The sequence below is a fragment of the Thalassophryne amazonica genome, chromosome 2, assembly GCF_902500255.1.
Source record: "Thalassophryne amazonica chromosome 2, fThaAma1.1, whole genome shotgun sequence".
Classification (NCBI taxonomy): domain Eukaryota; kingdom Metazoa; phylum Chordata; class Actinopteri; order Batrachoidiformes; family Batrachoididae; genus Thalassophryne; species Thalassophryne amazonica.
This window is the reverse complement of record NC_047104.1, coordinates 82,337,451-82,359,411: the sequence shown is the minus strand read 5'-3', so window position 1 is coordinate 82,359,411 and position 21,961 is coordinate 82,337,451. Positions and strand designations below refer to the sequence as shown.

The 21,961-nt window shown below is 44.4% G+C and overlaps 1 protein-coding gene across 1 annotated transcript; it reads left to right on the top strand.

The window, feature by feature from the left end:
- The first annotated feature begins 359 nt into the window (after positions 1–359).
- On the top strand, positions 360–21,458 carry LOC117503819 (globoside alpha-1,3-N-acetylgalactosaminyltransferase 1-like). Its single transcript, XM_034163078.1, has 5 exons — positions 360–415; positions 3,497–3,631; positions 5,455–5,563; positions 18,685–18,798; positions 21,306–21,458. Exons 1-5 carry the CDS (start codon positions 360–362, stop codon positions 21,456–21,458), a joined length of 567 nt encoding a protein of 188 aa, XP_034018969.1.
- The last annotated feature ends 503 nt before the right edge of the window (positions 21,459–21,961 follow it).

Genomic DNA, 21,961 nt, shown 5'->3' with positions numbered 1-21,961 from the left:
TTTAAATAATATATAATTTAAAGTTTTAAATTTAAATTATAGAGAGTATCTCCCCCTCAAGCTGCCACCTTATCGTGCTGCGGGAGTTTGCGTACCCGGATGATCATAGGAGCTATGATGTCGGGGGCTTTGTGCTCCCTGTAGGGTCTCCCAAGGCAAACAGGTCCTAGGTGACGGGTCAGACTAAGGGCAGTTCAGAACCTCAATGACCAGTAAAAGATCAAGGAGCGAGACGTCGCCCGGTATGGCGGAGCCAGGGTCCCACCCTGGAGCCAGGCCTGGGGTTGGGGCTCGCGCACGAGCACCTGGTGGTCGGGCCTTAGCCCATGGGGCGCGGCCGGGCTCAGCCCAAAAGAGTGATGTGGGACCTCCCTCCTGTGGGTTCACCACCTGCAGAGGCGGCCATGGAGGTCAGGTGCAGAGAGGATTGGGTGGCGGTCGAGGGCGGGTGGCCCGGCGGCCCGGTCCATGCTCACAGCCCCTGGCTATTGGGATGTGGAATGTCACCTCACTAGGGGGGAACGAGCCTGAGCTTGTGCGGGAGGTTGAGAGATGCCGACCAGAGATAGTCAGGGGCACCTCCACGCACAGCTTGGGCTCTGGTACCCAACTCCTGGAGAGGGGCTGGATGCTTCATTTTTCTGGCGTCGCCCATGGGGAGAGGCGGAGAGCTGGGGTCGCATTGCTTACTGCTCCCCAGTTCAGTCGCCAAGTGTTGGAGTTCACTCCGGTGAACGAGAGGGTCGCGTCCCTATGCCTTCAGGTCGGGGACAGGTCTCTCACCGTTGTCTCGGCCTATGGGCCGAGCGGCAGTGCAGAGTACCTGACCTTCCTGGAGTCCCTGGGAGGGGTACTAGATGGCGCTCTGACTGGGGACTCCATTGTTCTCCTGGGGGATTTCAACGCCCACATGGGCGGCGACAGTGAGACGTGGAGGGGGGTGATCGGGAAGCACGGCCTCCCCGATCTGAACCCGAGTGGTGTTCAGTTGTTGTACTTCTGTGCTAGTCACAGTTTGTCCATCACAAACACCATGTTCGAGCACAAGGGTGTCCATAAGTGCACGTGGCACCAGGACACCCTGAGCCGGAGGTCGATGATCGACTTTGTAGTCGTATCATCTGACCTTCGGCCACGTGTCTCGGACACTCGAGTGAAGAGAGGGGCAGAGCTGTCGACTGATCACCACCTGGTGGTGAGTTGGATCCGCTGGGAGGGTAGGAAGCCGGTCAGACCTGGCTGAACCCTCTGTCAGCGAGGTCTTCAACTCCCACCTCCGGGAGAGCTTCTCCCAGATCCCGGGGAGGTTGTACACATGGAGTCCGAGTGGGCCATGTTCTCCACCTCCATTGTCGATGCGGCTGCTCGTAGCTGTGGTCACAAGGTCTCTGGTGCCTGTTGCGGCGGCAATCCCTGAACCTGATGGTGGACACTGGAAGTAAGGGATGCCGTCAAGCTGAAGGAGTCCTACGTATCTTGGTTGGTAGGTGGGACCCCAGAGGCAGCTGACAGGTACCGGCAGGCCAAGAGTGCCGCAACCCGTGCAGTCGCAGAGGCAAAAAACTCGGGTCTGGGAGGAGTTCGGGGAGGCTATGGAGGAGGACTATCGGTCGGCCTCGAAGAGATTCTGGCAAACCGTCCGACGCCTCAGGAGGCAGAAGCAGCTCTCCACCAGCATTGTTTATTGTGCGGGTGGGGAGCTGTTGACCCTGACTGGGGATGTTGTCGGGCGGTGGAAGGAGTACTTCGAGGATCTCCTCAATCCCATCGTCACGTCTTCCGAAGAGGAAGCAGAGACTGGGGACTCAGAGGCGGACTCATCCGTTACCCGAACCAAAGTCACCGAGGTGGTTAGAAAGCTCCTCGGGGCAAGGCCCCTGGGGTGGATGAAATCCATCCTGAGTACCTTAAGTCTCTGAATGTTGTGGGGCTGTCTTGGCTGACACGCCTCTGCAACATCGCGTGGCAATCGGGGACAGTGCCTCTGGATTGGCAGACCGGGGTGGTGGTGGTCCCTCTGTTTAAGAAGGGGGACTGGAGGGTGTGTTCCAACTATAGGGGGATCACACTCCTCAGCCTCTCCTGTAAGGTCTATTTCAGAGTACTGGAGAGGAGAATTCGACCGATGGTCGAACCTCGGATTCAGGAGGAGCAGTGTGGTTTTCGTCCTGGTCGCGGCACACTGGACCAGCTCTACATGCTCCATCAGGTGCTTGAGGGTTCATGGGAGTTCACCCAACCAGTCCACATGTGTTTTGTGGATCTGAAGAAGGCATTCGACAGTGTCCTTCGGGCGCCCTGTGGGGAGTGCTCCGGGAGTACGGGGTCCTTTGCTAAGGGCTATCCGGTCCCTGTTCGACTGCAGCAGGAGCTTGGTTCGCATTGCCGGTAGTAAGTCAAACCTGTTTCCAGTGCACGTTGGCCTCCGCCAGGGCTACCCTTTGTCACCGGTTCTATTCATTATTTTTATGGACAGAATTTCTAGGCGCAGCCAGGGTGTAGAGGGGGTCTGGTTTGGGAACCACAGAATCTCGTCTCTGCTGTTTGCGGATGATGTGGTTCTGTTGGCTTCGTCAAATCAGGACCTTCAGCGTGCACTGGGGCGGTTTGCAGCCGAGTGTGAAGCGTCCAGGATGAAAATCAGCACCTCCAAATCCGAGGCCATGGTTCTCGACCGGAAAAAGATGCTTTTCCCTCTTCAGGTCGGTGGAGTGTCCTTGCCTCAAGTGGAGGAGTTTAAGTATCTCGGGGTCTTGTTCACGAGTGAGGGACGGATGGAGCGTGAGATCGATAGACGGATCAGTGCAGCATCTGCAGTGATGCGGTCGCTGTATCGGACCGTCTTGGTGAAGATAGAGCTGAGTAGGGGGGCAAAGCTCTTGATTTACTGATCGAGCTACGTTCCGATCCTCACCTATGGTCATGAGATTTAGCTCATAACCGAAAGAACAAGATCGCGAGTACAAGCGGCCGAGATAAGTTTCCTCCACAGGGTGGCTGGGCGCTCCCTTAGAGATAGGGTGAGGAGCCCCGTCACTCGTGAGGAGCTCGGAGTCGAGCTGCTGCTCCTCCACGTCGAAAGGAGTCAGTTGAGGTGGCTCGGCATCTTTTCCAGATGCCCCCTGGACGCCTCGCTGGAGACGTGTTCCGGGCACGTCCCAATGGGAGGAGGCCCCGGGGAAGACCCAGGACACGCTGGAGGGATTACATCTCTCGGCTGGCTTGGGAACGCCTTGGGGTTCCCCCAGAGGAGCTGGAGGAGGTATGTGTGGATCGGGAGGTCTGGGCGGCTTTGCTTGAGCTGCTGCCCCCGCAACCTGACTCCGGATAAAGCGGAAGAAAATGGATGGATGGATAGATGGATATAGAGAGTATTACACTGTATCAGAACATGCATCATATTGCAGTGTAGTGCAATGCGCCACATGTACTGTGATGTGTATTGTGTCATGAGGTTCTGTTAAATATCCAGTCTCACTCTCTTTGATCTCTCCAGACGTACTGATGTGAACTCCGTGACAAACTGGAATGCTCCACTGGTTTGGGATGGAACCTTTGATCCAGTGGTTATTGATGCAATTTATAAGAAAATGGATCCCAGAGTCGCTGTCCTGGTGTTTGCTGTTGGGAAGTAAGTAAAGCCAAATCCTGTAATGCTTCCTGGGGATTCCAACGTGTTCCCAAGCCAGCTGGGAAATATAATCTTTCCTGAGTGTCCTGTGTCTTTCCTGGTGCCTCCTCGCTGTTGGACATGTCTACAAGACCTCCTCAGAGAGGCGACCAGGGATCATCCTCACCAGATTCCTGAACTGCCTCAACTGGCTCCTTTCCATGCAAAGAAGTAGCGGCTCTACTCTGAGTCCTTACTGGATAATTGAACTTCTCACCCCTTCCAGGAGTGTAAGCCCAGATACCCAACGAAGGAATGTCATTTCTGCCTCTTGTATTGGCGATCTTATTCTTTCAGTCATAACCCAAAGCTCACGAACATAGGTGAGGATAGGAGCATAAATTGACTGGTAAATTAAGAGCCTCGCCTTCCGGCTCAGCTCCTTTATCATGATGAACCAGTACAACGTTTGTAAAATTTCATATGCCACCCCAAGCCATCTATCAATCTCACGCTCCAATTTACCGCCACTCATGAACGAGACCCCAAGATAGTTAAACTCCTCCACTTGGAGCAGTAACTCCGCCCTGACCCAGAGGGAACAAACCACCATTTTCTGACAAAAGACCATGGTCTCAGATTTGGAGATGCTGATTCTCATCCCAGCTGCTCCACAGTCAGCTTCACACCTGCTCAGTGCACATTGGAGCTCACCACCTAATGAAGCCAACAGAACCACAACATCTGCAAAGGCAGAGAAGCAACTTTGAGATCACAAAACTAGCCATCCTCTGACAGTTTGCCAGAGCCGCACTGAGGCTGGCTGAAAAGTCATTTTCCATAGCCTCTCTTCCCATGAAAGAGGTTTTGCCTAAGCCACCACTAAGGCTGCAGTCCTTCTGGCCTGCCGATACCTGTCCGCTGATTCCTGAGACCTCTGTGCCAACCAAACACATAAGGCCTCCTTCTTCAGCCTGATGGATTCCTTTACCACTGGAGTCCACCAGTGAGTTCTTGGGTTGCCACCATGACAAGCACCAACAACTTTTTGGCCACAGCTCAAAGCAGCCACCTTAGCATTGGAGGCCTTGAACATGGACAACTCTGTTTCCATGTCCCTGACCTCCCTCGGGATCTGGAAGAAGTTTCTTCAGAGGAGCAAGTTGAAGGCCATCCAGACAAGCTCTTCCACCAAACATTCCCAGGAAACCCCCACAACATGTTTCAGTCTATGTTATGTCTATGTTGGCTTGATGCCTTACCCCGCCATCAAAGCCTATTCATCACCAGGTGGTGATCCGTTGACAGCTCTGCCCCCTCTTCACTTGAGTGTCCAAGACGCCTGGTTGCAAGTCTGATGACACGATTACAAAATCTATCGTCGAGCTTTGATCAAGGGTGGTCTGGTACCAAATGTACTTAAGAACACTCTTGTGCTTGAACAAAGTGTTTGTTATGGACAATTCATGCCCAGCACAGAAGTCCAACAACAAAAGATCACTCGGGTTTAGATCAGGGAGGCCATTCCTTTCAATCACTCCCCTCCAGGTTTCTCCATTGTTGCCCAAGTGAGCATTGACATCCCCCAGTAGAACTAAGGAGTCTCCAGCAGGAACCTTTTCCAGGATCCCCCTCAGTCTCCAAGAAAGCTGGATACTCTGAACTGCTGTTTGGTGCGTATGCATAAACAACAGACAAAAAAAGATTTTAATAAGATTTCAGTTTGTCCCAGAGAATATTTAGATTTCAAAGTGGCCCTCATTGTTCTGTCTGGGAATGGGTGGTTTATGGTGTTAGTTTTCCATATATTGTCATATCTTCCTAACTGATATTTTCTAAACCAGATACACGAGATTCCTGAAGGGCTTTCTGGAGTCGGGGGAAAAGTATTTTCTGGTTGACTTCAGGGTTACTTACTACATCTTCACTGACAGTGAACAAGACGTTCCTCAAGTGAGTTGTTGTTTCTTAATTAAGTCATAGGACATTTTTTCCCTGAGCAGACTGTGTAGCTTGTCTGAAGAAACTAGTTGATTATCTGCATGATATGAAAAAGTAATGACATTTTGGCTCTTACCTGTAACTGAAGATCAAACTCATCGTCCTTTTGGGGGACAATTGCTCGACCCTTTAACACCCAGAAGGCCAAGGTCTGGTCAAATGACCAATCTACCTCTAAAATCCACAGATAGTCAAATGACTCCAAGATCCCCTGTGGAGAGCTACTTCTGTTATGTAAACAAGGAAGTCTCAGAACACCCCAAGGGAGGGGCTGACTTGGCTAGCCACATTCTTGTGTTTGCATATTTGCTGTCTGAAAGGGCTGCTGATTTGTGTTTAGGTGGATAAATAACTTTACCCTGGGGGAGAGATGAAATTTTGTTTTCTGAATTGTATTGAAATGTACCAAAAAACACACCAAAAGAAAACCAAAATATATACAACAGGTACAGGTTACAGTAACAAATAGTTGTAGCAATCTAGGCAGCTGTAATTTTACACGTTTTGCACACAACTCCTGCTTCATACGCAGCCCTTTCAGCTAAGCAGGCAAGTGACTCCAAGATCCCCTGTGGAGAGCTACTTCTGTTATGTAAACAAGGAAGTCTCAGAACACACAGACAGCAAATATGCAAACACAAGAATGTGGCTAGCCAAGTCAGCTAGACAGGGTCATTTGACTCTCCGTGGGCTTTACAGGTAGAAGAGAAAAGCTTGGGCCTCCGAGTGTTAAGCAGTAATCAGTAAAAATAATAATAACAATAAAAACAATAGCACACACCATTTGTTCTATCTTTTTTGCAAGTCTGCTGTTCTTGTTGCTCTGACAGTAGTTTAATGTCACACTAATGGGAAAGGCTCAAGTGGGGACTCAAGAGTGTGTGCCTTTACAAAGATGCAGCAACAAATGAACTCCCACAAATATTGCCATCATTTCAATAATGTCAAATCCACACATTATTCTTCTTCGTCTTTCGGCTGTTCCCGTTAGGGGTCGCCACAGCAGATCAATCGTTTCCATCTCACCCTGTCCTCTGTATCTTCCTCTGTCACACCAACCACCTGCATGTCCTCTCTCAGCACATCCATGAACCTCCTCTTTGGTCTCCCTCTTCTCCTCCTGCCTGGTGGCTCCATCCTCAGCATCCTTCTCCCTATATACTCTGGGTCCCTCCTCTGCACATGTCCTAACCATCTCAATCTCGCCTCTGACTTTGTCTCCAAACCGTCCCACCTGAGCTGTCCCTCTGATATGTTCATTCCTAATCTTGTCCATTCTTGTCACTCCCAAAGAGAATCTCAACATCTTCAGCTCTGCCACCTCCAGCTCTGCCTCCTGTCTTTTTGTTAGTGCCACTGTCTCTAAACCATACAACATAGCTGGTCTCACTACTGTTTTGTAAACTTTCCCCTTCACTCTTGCTGATATTCTTCGGTCACAAATCACTCCTGCCACCTTTCTCCACCCTGCCTGCACTCTCTTCTTCACCTCTCTACCACACTCTCCATTACTTTGAACAGTTGACCCCAAATATTTAAACTCATCTACTTTCACCACTTCTACTCCTTGTAACTGCACTATTCCACTGGGCTCCCTCTCATTCACACACATGTACTCAGTCTTGCTTCTACTGACTTTCATTCCCCTTCTCTCCAAAGCATATCTCCACTTCTCCAGACTAGACTCAACTTGCTCTCTACTCACTACAGATCACAATGTCATCTGCAAACATCATAGTCCATGGGGACTCCTGTCTGATCTCATCTGTCAACCTGTCCATCACCACTGCAAACAAGAAAGGACTCAGAGCTGATCCTTGGTGTAATCCCACCTCCACCTTGAATGAGTCTGTCATTCCGACTGCACATCTCACCGCTGTCACACTATTCTTGTACATGTCCTGCACTACCCTAACATACTTCTCTGCCACTCCAGACTTCCTCATACAATGCCACAACTCTTCTCTTGGCACCCTATCATAAGCTTTTTCTAAGTCCACAAACACACAATGTAACTCTTTCTGTCCTCTGTACTTTTCCAACAGTATTCTCAGAGCAAACATTGCATCTGTAAGTGCTCTTTCTCGGCATGAAACCATATTGCTGCTCACAGATCTTCACCTGTTTTCTAAGCCTAGCTTCTACTACTCTTTCCCATAACTTCATGCTGTGGCTGATTAGCTTTATGACTCTGTAGTTACTGCAGATCTGCACATCACCCTTGTTCTTGAAAATAGGAACCAGCACACTTCGTCTCCACTCCTCAGGCATCCTCTCACTTTCCAAGATTTTATTAAACAATCTGGTTAGAAACTCTACTGCCATCTCTCCTAGACATTTCCATGCCTCCATTGGAATGTCATCTGGACCAACTGCCTTTCCACTCTTCATCCTCTTCATAGCAGCCCTCACTTCTTCCTTGCTAATCTCTTTTACTTCCTGATTTACTCTCGCCACATCATCCAGCCTTTTCTTTCCCTCATTTTCTTTATTCATCAACTCTTCAAAAATATTCCCTCCACCTTCTCAGCACACACTCCTCACTTGTCAGCACATTACCATGTGCATCTTTTTCCACCCTAACCTGCTGCACATCCTTTCCAGCTCTGTCCCTTTGTCTGGCCAATCGGTACAAGTCCTTTTCTCCTTCCTTACTATTCAACTTCTTGTACAGCTCGCAATATGCCTTTTCCTTTGCTTTTGCCACTTCTCTTCTCGCCTTACGCCGCATCTCCTTGTACTCCTGTCTACTTTCTTCATCTCTCCGACTATCCCAAAACTTTTTCGCCAACCTCTTTCTCCTTATTCTCTCCTTATTCTCCTACTGGTGGTTGGCTCTCACTGCGGTATTATATCACTTCCTGTTCCGGAGCACAGCGGTGTTTTGCTGTATCTGTTAGCTGTTTAATCTGCGCAGTTAGATTGATCTAGTTATCTAGATTACGATTTGTTTCACAGTGTAATCTTCACGTGCCTTAACTAAAGCACTCCTTCTGCTGAATCACCTCTAAATTATTTACACATTATTCACTTTGCGTGTTTTTAGGAATCCGCTAGCTTAGCGTAGCTACTAGCTCTTAGCCGATTTAGCATGGCGGCTTCTCCTGTCTCTCCCGCACTTTTCTGCTCTGGGTGTGAAATGTTTAGTTATTCCTCGGCCTCCTTTAGCAGGAATGGTACTTGTAATAAGTGTAGCTTATTCGTAGCTTTGGAGGCCAGGCTGGGCGAATTGGAGACTCGGCTCGGCACCGTGGAAAATTCTACAGCTAGCCAGGCCCCTGTAGTCGGTGCGGACCAAGGTAGCTTAGCCACCGTTAGTTCCCCCCTGGCAGATCCCGAGCAGCCGGGAAAGCAGGTCGACTGGGTGACTGTGAGGAGGAAGCGTAGCCCTAAACAGAAGCCCCGTGTACACCGCCAACCCGTTCACATTTCTAACCGTTTTTCCCCACTCGGCGACACACCCGCCGAGGATCAAACTCTGGTTATTGGCGACTCTGTTTTGAGAAATGTGAAGTTAGCGACACCAGCAACCATAGTCAATTGTCTTCCGGGGGCCAGAGCAGGCGACATTGAAGGAAATTTGAAACTGCTGGCTAAGGCTAAGCGTAAATTTGGTAAGATTGTAATTCACGTCGGCAGTAATGACACCCGGTTACGCCAATCGGAGGTCACTAAAATTAACATTGAATCGTGTGTAACTTTGCAAAAACAATGTCGGACTCTGTAGTTTTCTCTGAGCCCCTCCCCAATCGGACCGGGAGTGACATGTTTAGCCGCATGTTCTCCTTAAATTGCTGGCTGTCTGAGTGGTGTCCAAAAAATGAGGTGGGCTTCATAGATAATTGGCAAAGCTTCTGGGGAAAACCTGGTCTTGTTAGGAGAGACGGCATCCATCCCACTTTGGACGGAGCAGCTCTCATTTCTAGAAATCTGGCCAATTTTCTTAAATCCTCCAAACTGTGACTATCCAGGGTTGGGACCAGGAAGCAGAGTTGTAGTCTTACATACCTCTCTGCAGCTTCTCTCCCCCTGCCATCCCCTCATTACCCCATCCCTGTAGAGACGGTGTCTGCTCCCAGACCACCAACAACCAGCACAAATCTATTTAAGCATAAAAATTCAAAAAGAAAAAATAATATAGCACCTTCAACTGCACCACAGACTAAAACAGTTAAATGTGGTCTATTAAACATTAGGTCTCTCTCTTCCAAGTCCCTGTTGGTAAATGATATAATAATTGATCAACATATTGATTTATTCTGCCTTACAGAAACCTGGTTACAGCAGGATGAATATGTTAGTTTAAATGAGTCAACACCCCCGAGTCACACTGTCAGAATGCTCGTAGCACGGGCCGAGGCGGAGGATTAGCAGCAATCTTCCATTCCAGCTTATTAATTAATCAAAAACCCAGACAGAGCTTTAATTCATTTGAAAGCTTGACTCTTAGTCTTGTCCATCCAAATTGGAAGTCCCAAAAACCAGTTTTATTTGTTATTATCTATCGTCCACCTGGTCGTTACTGTGAGTTTCTCTGTGAATTTTCAGACCTTTTGTCTGACTTAGTGCTTAGCTCAGATAAGATAATTATAGTGGGTGATTTTAACATCCACACAGATGCTGAGAATGACAGCCTCAACACTGCATTTCATCTATTATTAGACTCTATTGGCTTTGCTCAAAATGTAAATGAATCCACCCACCACTTTAATCACATCTTAGATCTTGTTCTGACTTATGGTATGGAAATAGAAGACTTAACAGTATTCCCTGAAAACTCCCTTCTGTCTGATCATTTCTTAATAACATTTACATTTACTCTGATGGACTACCCAGCAGTGGGGAATAAGTTTCATTACACTAGAAGTCTTTCAGAAAGCGCTGTAACTAGGTTTAAGGATATGATTCCTTCTTTATGTTCTCTAATGCCATATAACAACAGAGTGCAGAGTAGCTACCTAAACTCTGTAAGTGAGATAGAGTATCTCGTCAATAGTTTTACATCCTCATTGAAGACAACTTTGGATGCTGTAGCTCCTCTGAAAAAGGGAGCTTTAAATCAGAAGTGCCTGACTCCGTGGTATAACTCACAAACTCGTAGCTTAAAGCAGATAACCCGTAAGTTGGAGAGGAAATGGTGTCTCACTAATTTAGAACATCTTCACTTAGCCTGGAAAAAGAGTCTGTTGCTCTATAAAAAAGCCCTCCGTAAAGCTAGGACATCTTTCTACTCATCACTAATTGAAGAAAATAAGAACAACCCCAGGTTTCTTTTCAGCACTGTAGCCAGGCTGACAAAGAGTCAGAGCTCTATTGAGCTGAGTATTCCATTAACTTTAACTAGTAATGACTTCATGACTTTCTTTAATTTTAACTATTAGAGAAAAAAAAAATTACTCATAACCATCCCAAAGATGTATCGTTATCTTTGGCTGCTTTCAGTGATGCCGGTATTTGGTTAGACTCTTTCTCTCCGATTGTTCTGTCTGAGTTATTTTCATTAGTTACTTCATCCAAACCATCAACATGTTTATTAGACCCCATTCCTACCAGGCTGCTCAAGGAAGCCCTACCATTATTTAATGCTTCGATCTTAAATATGATCAATCTATCTTTGTTAGTTGGCTATGTACCACAGGCTTTTAAGGTGGCAGTAATTAAACCATTACTTAAAAAGCCATCACTTGACCCAGCTATCTTAGCTAATTATAAGTCAATCTCCAACCTTCCTTTTCTCTCAAAAATTCTTGAAAGGGTAGTTGTAAAACAGCTAACTGATCATCTGCAGAGGAATGGTCTATTTGAAGAGTTTCAGTCAGGTTTTAGAATTCATCATAGTACAGAAACAGCATTAGTGAAGGTTACAAATGATCTTCTTATGGCCTCGGACAGTGGACTCATCTCTGCTTGTTCTGTTAGACCTCAATGCTGCTTTTGATACTGTTGACCATAAAATTTTATTACAGAGATTAGAGCATGCCATAGGTATTAAAGGCACTGCGCTGCGGTGGTTTGAATCATATTTGTCTAATAGATTACAATTTGTTCATGTAAATGGGGAATCTTCTTCACAGACTAAAGTTAATTATGGAGTTCCACAAGGTTCTGTGCTAGGACCAATTTTATTCACTTTATACATGCTTCCCTTAGGCAGTATTATTAGACGGTATTGTTTAAATTTTCATTGTTACGCAGATGATACTCAGCTTCATCTATCCATGAAGCCAGAGGACACACACCAATTAGCTAAACTGCAGGATTGTCTTACAGACATAAAGACATGGATGACCTCTAATTTCCTGCTTTTAAACTCAGATAAAACTGAAGTTATTGTACTTGGCCCCACAAATCTTAGAAACATGGTGTCTAACCAGATCCTTACTCTGGATGGCATTACCCTGACCTCTAGTAATACTGTGAGAAATCTTGGAGTCATTTTTGATCAGGATATGTCATTCAAAGCGCATATTAAACAAATATGTAGGACTGCTTTTGTGCATTTACGCAATATCTCTAAAATTAGAAAGGTCTTGTCTCAGAGTGATGCTGAAAAACTAATTCATGCATTTATTTCCTCTAGGCTGGACTATTGTAATTCATTATTATCAGGTTGTCCTAAAAGTTCCCTAAAAAGCCTTCAGTTAATTCAAAATGCTGCAGCTAGAGTACTAACGGGGACTAGAAGGAGAGAGCATATCTCACCCATATTGGCCTCTCTTCATTGGCTTCCTGTTAACTCTAGAATAGAATTTAATATTCGTCTTCTTACTTATAAGGTTTTGAATAATCAGGTCCCATCTTATCTTAGGGACCTCGTAGTACCATATCACCCCAATAGAGCGCTTCGCTCTCAGACTGCAGGCTTACTTGTAGTTCCTAGGGTTTGTAAGAGTAGAATGGGAGGCAGAGCCTTCAGCTTTCAGGCTCCTCTCCTGTGGAACCAGCTCCCAATTCAGATCAGGGAGACAGACACCCTCTCTACTCTTAAGATTAGGCTTAAAACTTTCCTTTTTGCTAAAGCTTATAGTTAGGGCTGGATCAGGTGACCCTGAACCATCCCTTAGTTATGCTGCTATAGATGTAGACTGCTGGGGGGTTCCCACGATGCACTGTTTCTTTCTCTTTTGCTCTGTATGCACCACTCTGCATTTAATCATTAGTGATCGATTTCTGCTCCCCTCCACAGCATGTCTTTTTCCTGGTTCTCTCCCTCAGCCCCATCCAGTCCCAGCAGAAGACTGCCCCTCCCTGAGCCTGGTTCTGCTGGAGGTTTCTTCCTGTTAAAAGGGAGTTTTTCCTTCCCACTGTAGCCAAGTGCTTGCTCACAGAGGGTCGTTTTGACCGTTGGGGTTTTACATAATTATTGTATGGCCTTGCCTTACAATATAAGGCGCCTTGGGGCAACTGTTTGTTGTGATTTGGCGCTATATAAAAATAAAAAAAACTGATTGATTGATTATGCTTTCCTGGACCTCTTCATTCCACCACCAAGTCTCCTTGTCTTCCTTCCACTGTCCAGATGTCATACCCAGTACTGCCCTAGCTGTCTCCCTCACCACATCTGCAGTACTTTTCCAGTTGTCCAAAATTGCTTCCCCTCCAACTAGTGCTTCTCTCACCTGCTCGCTAAATTTCACACAAGTCTTCCTCCTTCAGCTTCCACCATCTGATCCTTTGTTGAGCTCTCACTCTCCTCTTCTTCTTTACCTCTAAAGTCATCCTACAAACAAACATCCTATGCTGTCTAGTGACACTCTCTCCTGCTACCACCTTAAAGTCTGTGATTTCTTTTAGCTTGCATCTCCTATAAAGAATGTAGTCCACCTGTGCGCACCTTCCTCCACTCTTATGTTACCCTGTGCTCCTCCCTTTTCTTAAAGTAGGTATTCACCACAGCCATTTCTATCTTTTTTGCAAAATCAACTACCATCTGTCCTTCCCCATTCCTATCCTTGATACCATATCTACCCATTACTTCCTCATCACCTCTGTTCCCTTCACCAACATGCCCATTGAAGTCTGCTCCTATCACCAATCTTTCATGCTTGGGCACACTCTCCACCACCTCATCTAATACACTCCAGAAATCTTCTTTCTCCATCTCACAACCTACCTGTGGGGCATATGCACTGATGATATTCATCATCACCCCTTCAATTTCCAACTTTACACATCACCCTGTCAGACACTCGCTTAACATACTCTTCCTTTAAAATGACCCCAACACCATTTCTCTTCCTGTCCTCACCATGGTACAACAACTTGTACCCACCGCCGATGCTCCTGCTCTTACTTCCCTTCCAGTTGGTCTCTTGCACACACAATATGTCTACCTTTCTCCTCTCCATCATATCAGCTAGCTCTCTCCCTTTACCAGTCATACTACCAACATTCAAAGTCCCCACTCTCATTTCCACCCTTCTAGTTTTCTTCTTCTCCCGCTGTTCGTAGCAACGTTTTCCTCCTTTTCTTCGTCGTCTTCGCCCAGCAGTAGCCCAATTTCAACCGGCACCCTGTTGGGCAATAGCACCGGTGGCGGATGTTAACCTGGGCCGCGACCGATCCGGTATGGGAATTCGATTCTGAGTCTGTATAGTTGGGTTGGCTTGTTTTACGCCGGATGCCCTTCCTGACGCAACCCTCCTCATTTATCCGGGCTTTGGACCGGCACTCAGAATGTACTGGCTGCACACCCCATGTGGCTGATTGAAAAAATAAGTTAAATGCAAAAAATAAATAAATAATTAAAACGGCCAATCTTGCACTGTTGCAGCTCCTCTGGTAGCCAGTAGGCTTCCTTGAAGTGAATGTGTCAAAATTTTACATGCCTAACTAACTCAAATAATACAGTCTCAATAAGCAAAATGTTTTTGCATTCAGCCCATAATTTCATTATGGGCTGATTGCAAAGGCTTTGTTGCTGAGCTGAGATTAGCTAGATTGGGCATAAGCCCCACAGAGATATCATGGCAAATGTTCTGATGGGCAGGCTGATTCTTGGCACATATTGCAAGCTTGTATTTTGTTCAGATGTGCAAGAGACAAAAATAAATCCATAATAACAATCCACAGTTTCTGATCATTCAGATTCTACAGTTGTTCACATTATGTACAAGATCTCTTCACAGAGAAATGTATTGCATGTTACTAAGAGAGAAGACATGATTTTCAACAATTTTCCAATGACTTGAGAGGTAATAAAACTTATGCTGCATTTACACATAATGATGACAAGTCACGAATGCCATGAAGTATACATTCTTGGCCACTGATCACAAATGTGATGAGTCGCTGGTGAATTACAGTTGTGTTCAGAATAATAGTAGTGCTATGTGACTAAAAAAAAAATTAATCCAGGTTTTGAGTATGTTTCTTATTGTTACATGGGAAACAAGGTACCAGATTCAGTAGATTCTCACAAATCCAACAAGACCAAGCATTCATGATATGCACACTCTTAAGGCTATGAAATTGGGCTATTAGTAAAAAAAAGTAGAAAAGGGGGTGTTCACAATAATAGTAGTGTGGCATTCAGTCAGTGAGTTCGTCAATTTTGTGGAACGAATAGGTGTGAATCCCTATATAAGGATGAAGCCAGCACCTGTTGAACATGCTTTTCTCTTTGAAAGCCTGAGGAAAATGGGACGTTCAAGACACTGTTCAGAAGAACAGCGTAGTTTGATTAAAAAGTTGATTGGAGAGGGGAAAACTTATACGCAGGTGCAAAAAATTATAGGCTGTTCATCTACAATGATCTCCAATGCTTTAAAATGAAAAAAAAAAAAAAAAGACGCGTGAAAGAAAACGGAAAACAACCATCAAAATGGATAGAAGAATAACCAGAATGGCAAAGGCTCACCCATTGATCAGCTCCAGGATGATCAAAGACAGTCTGGAGTTACCTGTAAGTGCTGTGACAGTTAGAAGACGCCTGTGTGAAGCTAATTTATTTGCAAGAATCCCCCGCAAAGTCCCTCTGTTAAATAAAAGAGGTGCAGAAGAGGTTACAATTTGACAAAGAACACATCAACTGGCCTAAGGAGAAATAGAGGAATATTTTATGGACTGATGAGTAAAATTGTTCTTTTTGAGTCCAAGGGCCGTGGACAGTTTGTGAGACGACCTCCAAACTCTGAATTCAAGCCACAGTTCACAGTGAAGCATGGTGGTGCAAGCATCATGATATGGGCATGTTTCTCCTACTATGGTGTTGGGCCTATATATCGCATACCAGATATCATGGATCAGTTTGGATATGTCAAAATACTTGAAGAGGTCATGTTGCCTTATTCTGAAGAGGACATGCCCTTGAAATGGGTGTTTCAACAAGACAATGACCCCAAGCACTCTAGTAAATGAGCAAAATCTTGGTTCCAAACCAACAAAATTAATGCTTCGCAGATGTGAAGAAATCATGAAAAACTGTGTTTATACAACTAAATACTAGTTTAGTGAGTCACAGGATTGCTAAAAAAGCAGTTTGAACATAATAGTTTTGAGTTTGTAGCGTCAACAACAGATGCTACTATTATTGTGAACACCCCCTTTTCTACTTTTTTTTTTTTACTTAAAGCCCAATTTCATAGCCTTAAGAGTGTGCATATCATGAATGCTTGGTCTTGTTGGATTTGTGAGAATCTACTGGTACCTTGTTTCCCCATGTAACAATAAGAAACATACTCAAAACCTGGATTAATCTTTTTAGTCACATAGCACTATTATTCTGAACACTACTGTATAAGGAACCATTACGCACGGTCAAGAATAATGTTCTGCACTGTTGTGCGCTATTGCGTTCTGTCACGTTGTGAATGAGGCGACTTGTCTCCACACACACACCCACCCATATTCATCCATCAGTTGCTGAACAAGTCAGACCACTCCAGTTTGCTCCTCAAAATCCACAGCAGAACTTTATGACTGCATGCTTAGTTGGGCTCTGTGCCATGAAGTGGCAGAGAGAGGAGACGGAGAGAGCCAGATGTGTGGCTCCACGCAGCTCTCGTCTTGCACATTTTCCCAAATATCAGGGACAGCAGCAGCAGGTGGAACACCTGCAGGAGCGCGCTGATGAGCATTGAAACGAAACCTTTAGCTGACTTGGTGTCACTGTATTCCAGCATACTGCAGCAATGAAACTGAACGCAGTGCAGCAGGGTTTAATTGTGAGCATGTCAATCAATCAATCAATTTTTTTATATAGCGCCAAATCACAACAAACAGTTGCCCCAAGGCGCTTTATATTGTAAGGCAAGGCCATACAATAATCATGTAAAACCCCAACGGTCAAAACGACCCCCTGTGAGCAAGCACTTGGCTACAGTGGGAAGGAAAAACTCCCTTTTAACAGGAAGAAACCTCCAGCAGAACCAGGCTCAGGGAGGGGCAGTCTTCTGCTGGGACTGGTTGGGGCTGAGGGAGAGAACCAGGAAAAGGACATGCTGTGGAGGGGAGCAGAGATCGATCACTAATGATTAAATGCAGAGTGGTGCATACAGAGCAAAAAGAGAAAGAAACAGTGCATCATGGGAACCCCCCAGCAGTCTACGTCTACAGCAGCATAACTAAGGGATGGTTCAGGGTCACCTGATCCAGCCCTAACTATAAGCTTTAGCAAAAAGGAAAGTTTTAAGCCTAATCTTAAAAGTAGAGAGGGTGTCTGTCTCCCTGATCTGAATTGGGAGCTGGTTCCACAGGAGAGGAGCCTGAAAGCTGAAGGCTCTGCCTCCCATTCTACTCTTACAAACCCTAGGAACTACAAGTAAGCCTGCAGTCTCAGAGCGAAGCGCTCTATTGGGGTGATATGGTACTACGAGGTCCCTAAGATAAGATGGGACCTGATTATTCAAAACCTTATAAGTAAGAAGAAGAATTTTAAATTCTATTCTAGAATTAACAGGAAGCCAATGAAGAGAGGCCAATATGGGTGAGATATGCTCTCTCCTTCTAGTCCCCGTCAGTACTCTAGCTGCGGCATTTTGAATTAACTGAAGGCTTTTTAGGGAACTTTTAGGACAACCTGATAATAATGAATTACAATAGTCCAGCCTAGAGGAAATAAATGCATGAATTAGTTTTTCAGCATCACTCTGAGACAAGACCTTTCTGATTTTAGAGATATTGCGTAAATGCAAAAAAGCAGTCCTACATATTTGTTTAATATGCGCTTTGAATGACATATCCTGATCAAAAATGACTCCAAGATTTCTCACAGTATTACTAGAGGTCAGGGTAATGCCATCCAGAGTAAGGATCTGGTTAGACACCATGTTTCTAAGATTTGTGGGGCCAAGTACAATAACTTCAGTTTTATCTGAGTTTAAAAGCAGGAAATTAGAGGTCATCCATGTCTTTATGTCTGTAAGACAATCCTGCAGTTTAGCTAATTGGTGTGTGTCCTCTGGCTTCATGGATAGATAAAGCTGGGTATCATCTGCGTAACAATGAAAATTTAAGCAATACCGTCTAATAATACTGCCTAAGGAAAGCATGTATAAAGTGAATAAAATTGGTCCTAGCACAGAACCTTGTGGAACTCCATAATTAACTTTAGTCTGTGAAGAAGATTCCCCATTTACATGAACAAATTGTAATCTATTAGACAAATATGATTCAAACCACCGCAGCGCAGTGCCTTTAATACCTATGGCACTTCAGAGAAGAATGCGATCATGCTCTATTGAGGATCACCACTAATCAAGACCGATCAACACACAGCTGCAACCTCCACGACATGAGGCAAACTGAGGGTGGTGGGTGACATTTGTGGAAGATTTTTGGACAGCCAAAAACATGCTCCATGAAAATCATGCACCGAGACCATCATTAAGAAACCTATTCAGATGTGTTAAGTCATGTTAAGAATGTCAGGAATGTGCCAAGAAAGACCGAAATATGACAATCGTAAAGCGCCCTGCCTATGTGTAAAACCTAACATTAGGTTTTGATTGATTTTAATACCGCCAAATCACAACAAAGTTGCCTCAAGGAGCTTCACACAAGTAAGAATGTTGAATGTTCTTAAGGGGCATCATTAAAATTAGTTTTGTTTGATTTGTTTTGCGGCTGGTCAGGTGGCATTGTGTGAGGGTCGGAACATCACAGTCGTCCCTGTTCCTTCTGCCGTTCGCTGGCAGGATGTAGTTCTTGGTAGGATGAAATGGGCAGCCATTCTGATTGACAAGCAGGTAAGTGATGTCACTGCCACTAACAAAGGATCAAATACAAAATCTTTTTTTTTTTTATGGAAAATGGACTGCATTTATATAGCGGTTTTTCAAATATATCAGATGCTTAAAGGACTTTACAGTAATGCCTCGCATTCACCCACCGATGTCAGGGTGCGGCCATGCAAGATGCTTGTTACACATCGGAAGCATCTTGGGGATTAAAGGTCTTGCCCAAAGGCCCTTCACGATTTTCCAGCTAGGTGGGGGATAGAAATTAGAATCCTTTGGTCTCAAGCCCACTGCTTAAACATTACACCATCACCTAACCACATGAAAGAAACAGAAACAGGGTACCCTTGCATAGACTGTCACACTGAGGACAGAAATAAAACAGTAACCAGTACAGGCCAGCATCCACTGACATCGTGCACTAAGCTTTGAATAAATGTCTTTCATCAAGTTGTACCACAAATACAACCCCTGGCAATAATTATGGAATCACCGGCCTCGGAGGATGTTCATTCAGTTGTTTAATTTTGTAGAAAAAAGCAGATCACAGACATGACACAAAACTAAAGTCATTTCAAATGGCAACTTTCTGGCTTTAAGAAATCAGGAAAAAAAAAAATTGTGGGAGTCAGTAATGGTTACTTTTTTAGACGAAGCAGAGGGAAAAAATATGGATTCACTCAATTCTGAGGAATAAATTATGGAATCACCCTGTAAATTTTCATCCCCAAAACTAACACCTGCATCAAATCAGATCTGCTCGTTAGTCTGCATCTAAAAATGAGTGATCACACCTTGGAGAGCTGTTGCACCAAGTGGACTGACATGAATCATGGCTCCAACATGAGAGATGTCAAGTGAAACAAAGGAGAGGATTATCAAACTCTTAAAAGAGGGTAAATCATCACGCAATGTTGCAAAAGATGTTGGTTGTTCACAGTCAGCTGTGTCTAAACTCTGGACCAAATACAAACAACGGGGGAAGGTTGTTAAAAGGCAAACATACTGGTAGACCAAGGAAGACATCAAAGCGTCAAGACAGAAAACTTAAAGCAATATGTCTCAAATATCCAAAATGCACAACAATGAGGAACGAATGGGAGGAAACTGGAGTCAACGTCTGTGACCAAACTGTAAGAAACCGCCTAAAGGAAATGGGATTTACATACAGAAAAGCTAAATGAAAGCCATCATTAACACCTAAACAGAAAAAAACAAGGTTACAATGGGCTAAGGAAAAGCAATTGTGGACTGTGGATGACTGGATGAAAGTCATATTCAGTGATGAATCTCGAATCTGCATTGGGCAAGGTGATGATGCTGGAACTTTTGTTTGGTGCTGTTCCAATGAGATTTATAAAGATGACTGCCTGAAGAGAACATGTAAATTTCCACAGTCGATGATATGGGGCTGCATGTCAGGTAAAGGCACTGGGGGCTGTCATTACATCATCAATAAATGCACAAGTTTACGCTGATATTTTGGACACTTTTCTTACCCCATCAATTGAAAGGATGTTTGGGGATGATGAAATCATTTTTCAAGATGATAATGCATCTTGCCATAGAGCAAAAACTGAAAACATTCCTTGCAAAAAGACATATAGGGTCAATGTCATGGCCTGCAAATAGTCCGGATCTTAATCCAATTGAAAATCTTTGGTGGAAGTTGAAGAAAATGGTCCATGACAATGCTTCAATGTGCAAAGCTGATCTGGCAACAGCAATCAGAGAAAGTTGGATCCAGATTGATGAAGAGTACTGTTTGTCACTCATTAAGTCCATGCCTCAGAGACTGCAAGCTGTTAGAAAAGCCAGAGGTGGTGCAACAAAATACTAGTGATGTGTTGGAGCGTTCTTTTGTTTTTCATGATTCCATAATTTTTTCCCTCTGCTTGGTCTAAAAAAGTAACCATTACTGACTGCCACAATCTTTTTTTCCTGATTTCTTATAGTGGTTCTTAAAGCCAGAAAGTTGCCATTTGAAATGACTTTAGTTTTGTGTCATGTCTGCGATCTGCTTTTTTTCACAAAATTAAACAACTGAATGAACACCCTCCGAGGCCGGTGATTCCATAATTTTTGCCAGGGGTTGTACTGTTTTCATGGAGCTTACTGTGTTAATACCATGTTTTCAACTTGATTTTCTGCAGTTTGTTTTAAATCAAAGTAAATTTGTAGTTTCACTGATCATTATAAATTAGTTGTCGAGATTTGTCATCAGCTATTCAATAGCTGTCTTGTCAAATCATGATTTTCATTTGCCATCTGAACCCTAATAAGAAGTGACAGCATAGCAGTGGAGTTTCGTTTTTTTTTTTCTTTTAGATTGTCTTTTGAAGAGGAGCTCTGAATTTTTAGTGCATATTTAGCGAACTCATGTTGGAAATATGTCATAGTTAGTGAATATATCATCAGAATTGTCAACATTTAAGTGAAACTTCAAGTTAGAATGTGTGAAATATCACATCTTGTCAATACCATCAGTCTTAACAACTCAACTGCATTGTTTTCAGATTCGAGATGAAGCGGACTACCTGTTTATGATGGACATTGATAGTGTCTTCTATGCTCGTTTTGGGGCCGAATCTCTAAGCCGACTGTCTGCTGTACTTCACCGAGCGTACTACCAGGTTTTGCTCTCTTTCTTACAGTTATTGTTTTCATGAAAGTGTTTCATCTCATGTAAATGTATCAATGTGAAATATAAGGTACACTGGTAAACAACATACAGTCAGAGTCTCTGTCAGAGTAAAAGTAGCCAGCCATTTTTCTGTAGGCTGCAGGATTAAACACTGTAAACTATTTCCTTCAACAAAAACTGCATGAAGTTGGAGACTGGTGTGGTGTTAATGTGTCATCAGTCAAAAATGGGAGATAAAAGGAAGAAATATGAGGCAGATTTGCCTGAACAGCCAAAGATGGTGAACACTTTCTTGACCTTCAGACCATTGCTTTAAAAAATTCTCCTGAACTATGTTTTGAATTTTCCATCATTCATGGTTCAAATTACACAAAATAAAATGTAATTAAGACCCCTACTCCACTCACCAAAAAGAGTAAAAACATTAGTTTTGAGGTTCAAAACATTTATATGATGCTGTGAAAAAGTTTGTGCACCTCTGAGCTTTTAAATGTTTGAAATTTTTTAAGACCTCAAAAAAAAAAAATA

Excerpts from the sequence above, each read along its gene's own strand:
- LOC117503819 (XM_034163078.1), top strand. The coding sequence starts at position 360 with ATGTGGGACCTCCCTCCTGTGGGTTCACCACCTGCAGAGGCGGCCATG. Across the intron at positions 416-3,496 it reads GAGGCGGCCATGGAGGTCAG|ACGTACTGATGTGAACTCCG; the intron begins GTGCAGAGAGGA and ends TGATCTCTCCAG. Across the intron at positions 3,632-5,454 it reads CTGGTGTTTGCTGTTGGGAA|ATACACGAGATTCCTGAAGG; the intron begins GTAAGTAAAGCC and ends TTTCTAAACCAG.